We start from the raw sequence: 11,092 nt of genomic DNA, 5'->3' as shown, positions 1-11,092 counted from the left end.
CCAAAGTCTCCCAACGAGGACACCCGTTGACTACAGAGACAGAGCTCCCAAAGCACACACCAGGTTTCACCTCACATCCCCAATGAGGACACCCATTGACTACAGGAGGAGGTCTTCAGTCCAGGCATACCCTTGGAGGTCTCTGACCAGGGACACCGCCATTCCTGTAGATATACTACAGAAATGAGTTCTTCAATAGAGTACCTGCATCAAATAGGTTAGTAATAACATTCCCCATCTTCCTTGAATCGTCCAGAGAGTCCATCCAAGTAGCATGTCAAAATTGCATTTATATGTCAAGTAGAAGTTAAGGGTGCGCCCTTACATTCCTGTATGTTGGCGCCACCCTGTGTCATCAGCCTTTGGTCTCTTCCTATATCATTCTACATCATAGGACGCGCCCTAAATTATTCATCGTTTGGGCTCGCTCCAATTTTGTCCAGGCCAAAGTGTAGGTCTGTCAAAGCAATCATGTCCAAGCAATCCGTCCAAGGAGCCTTCCTTTCTCAAGGCGCGCCCTAAGGCTCACCACAGAACAGGTTTTCAATTAAGAAATTTCTCTCCTCCTTTTCGATAATTGGGCGCGCCTCCTCTACCATGTTTGAGGGCGCGCCTTTAATACATGATAATCACAACCGTTAATCAGCTACTCAGTCAATGGGGCGCAATCTTTGGGCGCGCCTTCCATTTATGGAAAGTCAATCTTATTTTTTTCCTAGATTTCAGGCGCTTCTCCTTTGATTCTGCTCATTTTATTAATCTTAATCTGAATATTGTTTATACCAAATTTTAGGCATAACACTTCTCATGATCATGTGATCGTTACCTATGAACCAAGAAAGATAATTACATTCATCACTGTGCAAATCAAAAAATTTAAATTTTGCAAAAATTATCAATTTTTTAGGGGGACACATGAATTTAACAATGTTTCAATTAAAAATGTATACCAATTATAATATATTATGATATATTTTTTTATCATAGATAGTTACCCGCAGCCGCTACCCTTCGGGTATGTGATCAAGAGGTTAGTTATGTCCTCTTTAACGAACTGAGCCAACCCTTACGATGATATATTAGGGCTATACGCGGTTAAATTTAGTGTGTTTGGAGGTTAAAATCGCAGCAAACTACATACTACATTTTTTTTTCTTAAATCTCCAAACTTTGTGATTACGGTTAATCGCGACTTTTTCAATCGCAACTTTATGATTGGTGTGGACCGATTTGTGATTTAACCACGGACGACAAATAAAATAATTCATTAGAATATATCTATAATTTTCCCAGATCTCTATAATATTTATGAACTTGGCCAAAGGCTTCAAAGTAGTTTCGAGGTATGGTCCCTCAATAAAGAGAGTACTAGAGTACTAGGAAAATCAATCAAACTAAAGTAAAGAAATGATTCCGTCCGGCACCAATGAAATATTTTCTTTAAAAGTTTGGCACTATAACTACAACTGCTCCAACTTTACTTTTTTTAAAAATGATTCTTTCGGGTACAAAAGAATTGTTTTCTTTAAAACAATGTACGAAAGTTTACTTTACTTTTGCATAGTGGGGTCTCATCTGAGAAGCTTTCTGTGTAACTTCCAACCCCTTTCCTTGCAGATGCAGTGCAGAGATGCGTAGTAGTAATAATTTAACTTCCATGTAAAAAGCACACATGTATATTATGTACAAAACAGTGAAAGGTCCCCTCGCAAAATAACGCACTACACACTGTCCGTGACTTCTTGTATCATGTACCACGCTATCTTCAATCTTCTTATATAAACCAACCATCTGTTTGCTTAAGCTCATCTCGGATCTAAACAATAAGTAGGAGTGGTAATTAATTTGTAGCTAGCTCAAAAAATGGTTTATAGGCCAAATTATAAGGTTTTAATAAAAATAATTAATAAATCTAAAAATTTTATAAGATTAAATGATAAATAAATTCAATAGTTCAGTGATATATTATAAAAAAAAAAAAATTCGGAAAAATATAAAAAATAATGTATTATGTGATTTGCAGACTATTGCGCGAGTTTGTGAGTTTACTCAGTACGCATCCGTATGATATCGGTTCCGGGTTTTCTACGATAAAAAAAATTAATGCAAAACTATCTCAATTTTGACAAACCAAAAAAACTAAATTTTGCAAAAATCATCAAATTTTACGTGGCCACGGTGAGGTTTAAAACGGTTCAATTACAATTTTATACCAATTATTAATATATCACAATATAGTACTGTTGGTATTAATGCTACTAATAGTCATCAGTGAAGAGAGCAATAAGAAAATCAATCAAAATAAAGTAAAGAAATGATTCCGTCCGGCACCAATGAATTATTTTCTTTAAAAAGTTTGGCACTATAACTACGACTGCTCCAACTTTACTTTAAAATAAAGATTTTTCCCTGGACAAAAGATTTGTTTTCTTCAAAGAGTCTTAATCCCCTTGAAAGTGACAATCCGGGTCCGGGGTTACATAATCTAAAACATTAATTCAAAATTCTTCAACCATGCTTGTTTCATGAGATATTGCGGATAATAATTTGAAAATAATTAAATTTATCAATATTAATTCTATAAATTAAATAATCATATATTCCCTCCGTTCCACTGAATTGTTTACGTTACTTTTCGGCACGCTTTTCAATACTCGTTTAAAGTATAATTTCATAATATTTTTTAAAAAACATTGAATCAAAGTTTTATGTTTAAACTTTTATTTTAAAAAAAAATTAACAAAAATTATGAAACTATATACTTTATAAAATCTCGAAATGCGTGTAGAATAGTATCGTAAACATCCCAGTGGGACGAAGAGAGTAATAAATTTGTTTGGAATAATTATGTTTAGAATTGGACTATAATTTATAGTCCTTTAAAATTTTATTTTATCCTATTTTTATATTGAGAGATAGTTTTTGAAATTGAAATATAGTCCATTAAATTTCTCAATCCTAGATTTGGTTCACATAATGAGGAGGTTTTAATTTTTTTTTTTTAAAAATGACTTGTTAAAGTGGATAAAATGATACCCCTCTCACTAATTATTAGAGGGAATTATAGTCTATCATATACTCCTATAAAACAAATATGGGATAAAATAATATAAACGATTATAATCCTTAAATTAACCTTTACTAAATTTTACAAAACAAAGGGGATTATAATCATATACTATTGAAATAATTTAAACGAAAAAAATGTAATTCTTAAATTACGCTTCACTAAATTTTTACAAAATAAACATGAAATTAAAAAAATTGAAGGATTATAATCTTGTATCGTGCTTAATAACACAAAACAAACTTTGTTTTGTTTTATGCACTTTGTTTGCTTAATTTCCAACCCCATTCTTGAAGTAGGGTGTAGGCAGTGCGGATTGATTCGTTGAAGAGTAAAAATCAAATCAAAATGTAACTTGTGATTTTTTAATATTTTCATCAGCAATAAATTCAATACTCCAATAAAATATTACAAAAAAAAAATTAATTCGGGGATATATAAAAGTTAATGCAAAACTAATACTTAAGTAAGTTTATTTATATGTATATTTCAAATATTTTTAAAAATATATTAATTTATGTAATATGATGTTGCAGTTGCAGTTAAATTTTCGCCATTATTAAAATAATAAATCTGTAATCAAATTGTAAATTAACAATTATTTAAAATTATATCCATGATCAATTGTGGATAATATTTGCCATTGACGTGGTTAGGCGGATTGAATGTTCAGTTGCAGTGCAGAGATGGTAGCGATAATTTTACTTTCATGTAAAAAAGCACACATGTATATTATATACAAACAGTAAGCGGTCCCCTCGCAAAAGAACCCCTACGCAATGTCCGTGACGTTGTATCATGTGCTATCGTCTTATATAAACCAACCATCTCTTTGCTTAAGTTCATCTCGGATCTAAACAATAAGTAGGAGTGGTAATTAATTTGTAGCTAGCTCAAAAAATGGTTTACAGGCCAAATGGTAACGGCTCCTTCTCCAAACCTGAGCCTGAAAAAGAAGAAATGAAATCATCGACGAAAGATATGATAGTGACAGCGGTCACGGTTGCTGGTGCAGTGGCGGCGGTGGCTGGTGTTGCATGGAGTGTTCTCAGCTTATTCTCATCTGAATCATCAGATGAATCAGATGACAGGAAAATTATGAAAGCTCCTGGTAAGAATGGTGCTACCATGTACAGGGATGACTTTGCGAGTGACCCCAAAAGTTATTTCAGAGACCTTCGTAGAAAGTCTTAATTAAGCTCCTTATTTCTCAAGTCCGCTTGCTAATGTTTTTAATTATTGTGATTTGTGATGATTTCTACTGGTATTTCGGACTATTATGAAGCCCTAAAAAAGACTATGTAACCAGTTCCTCGATTATATATATAAATGTCTATGTAATGTTTGTGTAATTTCTCTGCATACTTGCAGAGTACTTTCTGTTCCACCTAAAGTTGATTTTATATATAATCAGAAATGTATGCTATTCAGGACTTAAATTAAAAGTTATATATAGCACTTAAAAAAAAAAAAAAACTCGCTCCAGTTACTGCAAAATAACAAATTGTGGGTTCTTTTCTGGGTGGTAAAACAATGAAAGTTTGCAGGGGCTGTTTCGGTCCTCGAAGCTGAAACTGTGGGTGTTCAGGAATCCACAGTTTCTGGTGCAAATGACTCGTTACCTCAAATCCGTATTATATAATTTTTAAATTTAATTCAAAGGACATACAATGTAACATTTAAAAATTATTAAAACACATTTTTTGATAGGATGTGGGATTAAATCCTATGATAAGAGATATATGTCTTGTCATTTGACATGCTCAAAGTCGTCCCCTTAAATTGGATACATTACTTTTTGACATGTTTTTTAATATTTCTTTAAAATATAACTCCTTAATATTTTTTTTAATTTTTTTTTGCTGAATAAAAATTTTATGTTTAAACTTTTATTCAAAAACATAAAATTTTAAAAAAACATTACGAAACTATATTTTATAGAAGTCTTGAAATGCGTGCAAACAGTACACATATAGAACCGAGTGGGAAGGAGGTAGTATTGTTTCTTTTGTCAGTCTTATCATGACGGTTCCTGAGAAACTCGTACAATCTATGAATGCGATTACTTTGGAAGATGAGGAGGAAGGTGGGTTTGAAATAGAGGAGGCAATACCAAACGAAAATGGGCTGCAGATACGAGGTTTTAATCCTATACTATGTGTGGTGGGTAGGTTTATCTCATAAGGGAGGGTAGATTTCATGGCGTTGCAACACACAATGGCGGCATTATAGAGGCCTGGAAAAGGTGTCTATATGAAAGAACTGGATACAATTCTCTACCTGTTCCAGTTTTATCACGAAGTAAACGTAAAAAGAGTGATGGAAGGTTGCCCTTGGTCATTTAACATGCGTGCTTGATCATGGCTAGACTTAAGGAAAACGAAAATCCTAGAAGCGTAGAGCTCAACACCATTGATCTATGGGTTCAAGTTTATGATTTAAAAGTTGGCGTTATGTCCGAAAGAATACTAAAAGGCATTGGAGATTACATTGGTTGTTTTATTGACAGTTGCCCTAGCAATTTTAAAGGAGTGTGGAGGGAGTACATGAGGATTCAAGTATCAATAAATCTGGATGTCCCTTTAAAACGTCGCATGAAGTTGAAGATGGCTGGGGATAAGTGGTTCTGGGTGAATTTTAAATATGAGATTGTTCCAATGTTCTGCTTCATTTGTGACACTCAGAAAAATTTTGTCATAAATTATTTGAAGCTCCGGAAGGTGAAATTATTAATCCGTATGGTCCCTGGATGCGAGCCCTGTTCAAGAGCCAGGTAAAACCAATAGGATCACAATGGTTACGTACTGAATTCGGCAATGGAGGACCTGGTTCGGAGATGGAGGACCATGGTGGGAACAGGGGAAAAGATGATGATAATCACGATCCGAAAATTACTCCTAGAAGCATGAAAGTTCTTAATCATGGAGTGAATGTAGGGATTGGCAATCCTCAAAACGCAAACTCAGGGGCGGGAAACGGATTAGGCAATATTGTAACAACCGTCCCTTCAGTTTCGGAAGACATAAATGACAATGATATATCAGTGATTGAGTCAAAGAAACGGAGGACAGATGATGGATTGGGCTATGATAGTAACATGGGCTTCAATAAAGATGTTCTAATGGGCTCAGATGAAGATACTTCGACTGGGGAGAAACTTGGAAAAATAAAATTTAATGCCAGCCCAAAAAACGGATATATGACGAGTACTCATGGGGTGCTTGCCTATCATTATGAGTATAATAAGCTGGAACTGCCAGGGTATGGGGCCACCTTGGAAGCTGCAGTTCATTCAAGACGTTATACGTCAACAACGGCCTGCATTTGTGTTTCTATGTGAGACGTTAAGCAACAAGCAGACGATGGAATAGGTAAGAACTGAAGGGTTTTTAGCACATAAACGCAACAAAAACGTAAATTTAATTCTTAAAAAATTGAAACCCTCCGCAGGATCCATGCGAAAAATAATATTTAATTCGTAGTTCAGTATGTTTACCTTAAGAAGCTTTACGTTAATGAAAAGATGGAGGTCTTGAATGATCACCACGTAGCCCATCGCTGGAACGATCTACGCCTTGAAGGTATCCACACGAATGATTGTCCGGAGGATGGGTGTGTACTAGCACGTTCTTGAGGCCGCCTTCTTGCTCTCTCTATCTCTCTTCAAGTTCTAGGGTTTATGTTTTATCAAATAAAACGTGTCACCCTAATTCTATTAGAAAAAGATATTATATAGGCAAGAGCTATTGGGCCTCCAACCCTAAACTTAATTTTACAGTTATTATTATTATTAAATTTGAAATTCTAATTATTGTATTATTAAGTCTCACTTAATCATCCAAAAGTTAATTTCAGATTTATTATTAAATTTGAATTTCCTATTTATTTAATTAATTAAGTCACACTTAATTAATAACAAATAATTCGAATTACTTATATTTAATTTAAATCCGAATTTAAATTAAATAATCCTCCAATCATTCTTTGTGCGACCCTTTAGGTTATTATTACGTTGGCAATAATTTTAAATCTAATTTAAAATCATAAATAATGAGCGGCATCTTGTAATACATCATTGTTACCCAAATAATAATAATTAAATCGGTAATCGATTAAACCTTTTGTGTATAATGTACAATGTACTATAATCCTTTTAACCATATATTATAGATTAAACTCGAGGCATGTTATGTGTCATCCTCTTCATAATTTAATCCAGGTTTCCTTGATCGATGAGTAGACTATAACATCAAATCAATATTTGAGCATGACCATGCATTTCATAGTCTAACTCAAACAAGAGGCCAATAATATCACTCCTAAAATAGGAGGGTTAAATCCTTTCTAGATCATTCATATTTCTCATATGATTCATAATATACCCAATATACACTTTTATCATCACCCGGTCAAAGGTAACTTTTAATGCAACCAAAGTATATTAATTCTCATATAGAAATATAATTATTTTAAGTCTAAGGACCAATACATCATTATCACTGTGAGAATTACTTATGACACAACAGACATGTAGAATCTCACATTGGGTCTTCCAGCACCATGTATATAATACATGTGCCTGTGTTTTAACTTTAGCATCACTACACCTATGATCAATGAGATGTGATCATCAGTCAACATTCACACTAGTCTTAAAGCATTATTATTGTCCCTTAATAATAATACTCGACTAGGGATCTTTAGGAATATCGATACTATTCTCATAATCTCATTTCTAAGTCACGTACTTAGAGATATAAAATTACATATCATATTCCAAGGACATTTATTAATCTAACATCTTATCGCAGAAAATAAAGATATAATAAATTACTAAAGAATAATCCATATAATCAGAATTAATAATCCAAATGTTTCATAATATAACCATAATAGTGTTGTCTCTAGGGCACAAACACTAACAAGAACGCGTATTGGATTTCAGGGAATGATAGTTGTGGAAGCTAAAGGGAGAAGCGGGGGTCTATCTTTGTTATGGAAGGATCAGAATCAAGTTCAGCTTCTAAGTGTGTCAGATAACCATATTGATGTATCTGTTTCAACAGATGAAGGGCAAGCATGGCGTATAACGGGCTTCTATGGTGAGCCTGATTGAAGAAAGAGAAAACGGACTTGGAAGCTCCTGAAAAACCTATCTAAAGATTCTAACTTACCCTGGTGCACTATCGGTGACATGAATAATATTTTGTCTCAAACTGAAAAACAAGGGGGAGCTTCTTATCCTCAATGGCTGATAGAGGGATTTAGTGAAACGTTGATGGACACTGGGCTAAAAGATATAGATTTGTATGGGCATGCTTTTACTTGGGATAGAGGTCGAGGTACAGACTGCTGGATAGAAGTTCGGTTAGATCGTGCAATGGCAATAGACACATGGTTTAATTTATTTCCGTATGCCAAGTTATATAATTTGGAAGGCTCGTTCTCAGACCATAGAGCTATTTTCCTTGACCTAGTGCGCAAAAGCTCGAGGAAAAAAAAAGAAATCATTTCGATTTAAAAACGCGTGGTTGACAGAGCCACTCTGTAGCATTATTATTCGAGATAATTGGGAGGCTAATTCACAATCAAATATTCAACAGAAAATTTAATGTTGTGCAGAAAATCTAAGCGATTGGGGGAAGGAGATAACAAGCTGTTTTAATAAAAGAATCTGGGAGTGTCATCAGAAGCTGAAAGCCCTTCGCAGAAGACGAGATGCCCAGTCATTGCAAGAGTATAGAGACATAAAGCATCAGCTATATTTAATTCTTGATCAGAAGGAACTCTTCTGTCGGCAACGATCCAAACAGCTCTGGCTCAACGCTGGGGATAAGAACACGAAGTACTTTCATGCAGCGTGTAACAAAAGATGGAGGACTCACAAAATTGTCAAGCTCACAAATGACTCAGGTGAGGAGTTAGACTGGAAAAATGGGTTAGCGAATTTAATTCAGTCCTTCTACACATATATGTTCACTGCTAATTAAGTAGAGTATCAAGAGGTAATAGATTGTATTCCCCAGTCGATTTCTCATAGTCAAAACAATGTGCTGAACAAAGAGGTGTCTCGAGAGGAAGTAAAGGCTGCCACCTTTCAAATTCATCCTGACAAAGCCCCGGGTCTTGATAGGATGACCCCGACGTTCTTTCAGAAACATTGGCATATAGTTGGGGAGGATGTATACAAGCTGATAGATCATTTTTTTGCTACAGGAGAGTTGCTGGATGGTTTGAACGATACTAACATTGTCCTTATCCTGAAGAAGAAAAACATTAGAGTAGTTGGAGATTTGATGCCGATAACTCTGTGCAACGTACTCATGAAAATCATTACCAAGGTTATGGCGAATAAAATGAAGAGTTTACTCCATAATGTGGTGTCTGACACGCAAAGCGCATTCATTCCTGGTCGACTCATTTATGATAAAGTCATGATATCATATGAAATCATGCACTATTTAAAAGGGAAAAGATCTGGGAAAGATGGGTATATGGCTCTAAAACTGGATATGAGTAAGGCTTATGATCGCATAGAGTGGGATTTCCTGAAAGCTGTTTTACTCTAAATGGGGTTCTCTCAGTGGTGGGTTCAATTAGTTCTCAAGTGTGTTACTACGGCTGTTTACTTGATTAATCATGGAGAGTATGAAATGGGGCCGATTTTTCCGTCTCGAGGACTTAGGCAGGGTGATCCATTATTCCCTAACCTTTTCATCATATGTGATGAAGGTTTATCCTCGTTGTTGAGAAATTATGAAGCCAAGAAATGGATTACTGGAGTCAGAATATGTCAAAGGGCGCCTGTTGTTAACCACACGTTCTTTGCTAATGATTCATATGTGTTTTGTAAAGCTAATACTGAAGAAGCCTTGAAAATTCAGAGATGTTGGAAATATATGAACATGCTTCTGGTCAACAAGTGAATAAAGGAAAATCATCAGTTTCTACAGCACAAATGTAATGCAGTACAATAGGAAATCAGTGTGTCAAGCTCTATAAATGACTGAAGCGAATGAGCACTCAACTTATCTCGACTTACCAAACATTATTGGCAGGAACAAATCAGCTCTGTTGGGTTATTTAAAGGACAAAGTTGATACGAAAATAAGAAGCTGGGAGGGTAATTATCTTTCATATTCTGGCAAAGAAATTTTGGTGAAACAACTGGCACAAACCATGCCAACTTATGCCATGAATGTCTTTCTATTGCCCCTGGAGATTACACGGAGTATTGAAAGATGTTTAACGAAGTTTTGGTGGAACTCGTCAGAGGAAAATAGTTCGAAATTAAACTGGATGAGCTGGGACAGATTGGCTAAACACAAAAATGCAGGAGGTATGGGTTTTAGGCATTTTCGCGACTTTAATGTTGCAATGCTGGGTGAACAGCTATGGCATTTAATCACGAACCCTCAGATTTTGGTATCAAGACTCTATAAAGCCAAATATTTTGCTAATACTGATCTGTTTCAAGCTGAGCTAGGCCACAATCCCATCTTTATTTGGAGGAGCTTATTATTGGAAGCAAAACCGCTGCTCATTGAGGGGTCTAGATGGCGAGTTGAGGATGGAAAACATATTCCTATTCTTGGTCAGCCCTGGCTAGTAACTGAGGAAAATTCGTGTATTACTTCTAACCCTAAGCCTTTACAGAATCAAATGGTGGCTTCTCTCATGTGTACTGACAAGGAGTGTGGCTTAGAGGTGGTGAAAGATGTCCTTAATGAGAGGGATCAGGACCGTGTCCTCGCCGTTCCAATCTCTAACTCGAATCAGGAGGATAAGTTGTAGTGGAGTCCAGAAAATTTGGGCAACTACTCAGTTAAATCTGCATACAGAATTCTTCAAATCCAAAAGAACAATGGGAATATCGAGGAAATTGATAAAATCTGGCAGCTTCTTTAGAAGGTTAGAGCTCCGCCAAAAGCTCTAAACCTGCTATGGAGAGCATTGTCAGACTGCTTACCGACCCTGACTCGGCTAAGTTCGAAGCGTGTTCTGGTCCAGGTTACATGCCCAGTC

General features: G+C 35.4%; 1 protein-coding gene across 1 annotated transcript; it reads left to right on the top strand.

Annotated features, from left to right (window-relative positions):
• The first annotated feature begins 10,069 nt into the window (after nucleotides 1-10,069).
• LOC141679398 (putative mitochondrial protein AtMg00310) lies at nucleotides 10,070-10,861 on the top strand. Its single transcript, XM_074485900.1, has one exon. It carries the CDS (start codon nucleotides 10,070-10,072, stop codon nucleotides 10,859-10,861), a length of 792 nt encoding a protein of 263 aa, XP_074342001.1.
• The last annotated feature ends 231 nt before the right edge of the window (nucleotides 10,862-11,092 follow it).

The sequence above is a fragment of the Apium graveolens genome, chromosome 8, assembly GCF_009905375.1.
Source record: "Apium graveolens cultivar Ventura chromosome 8, ASM990537v1, whole genome shotgun sequence".
Classification (NCBI taxonomy): domain Eukaryota; kingdom Viridiplantae; phylum Streptophyta; class Magnoliopsida; order Apiales; family Apiaceae; genus Apium; species Apium graveolens.
The sequence above is the reverse complement of the archived record's forward strand: the minus strand, read 5'-3'. Positions and strand labels throughout refer to the sequence as shown.

Bases quoted from the DNA above. Each gene is read 5' to 3' on its own strand.
- LOC141679398 (XM_074485900.1), top strand. From the start codon at position 10,070: ATGACTGAAGCGAATGAGCACTCAACTTATCTCGACTTACCAAACATT.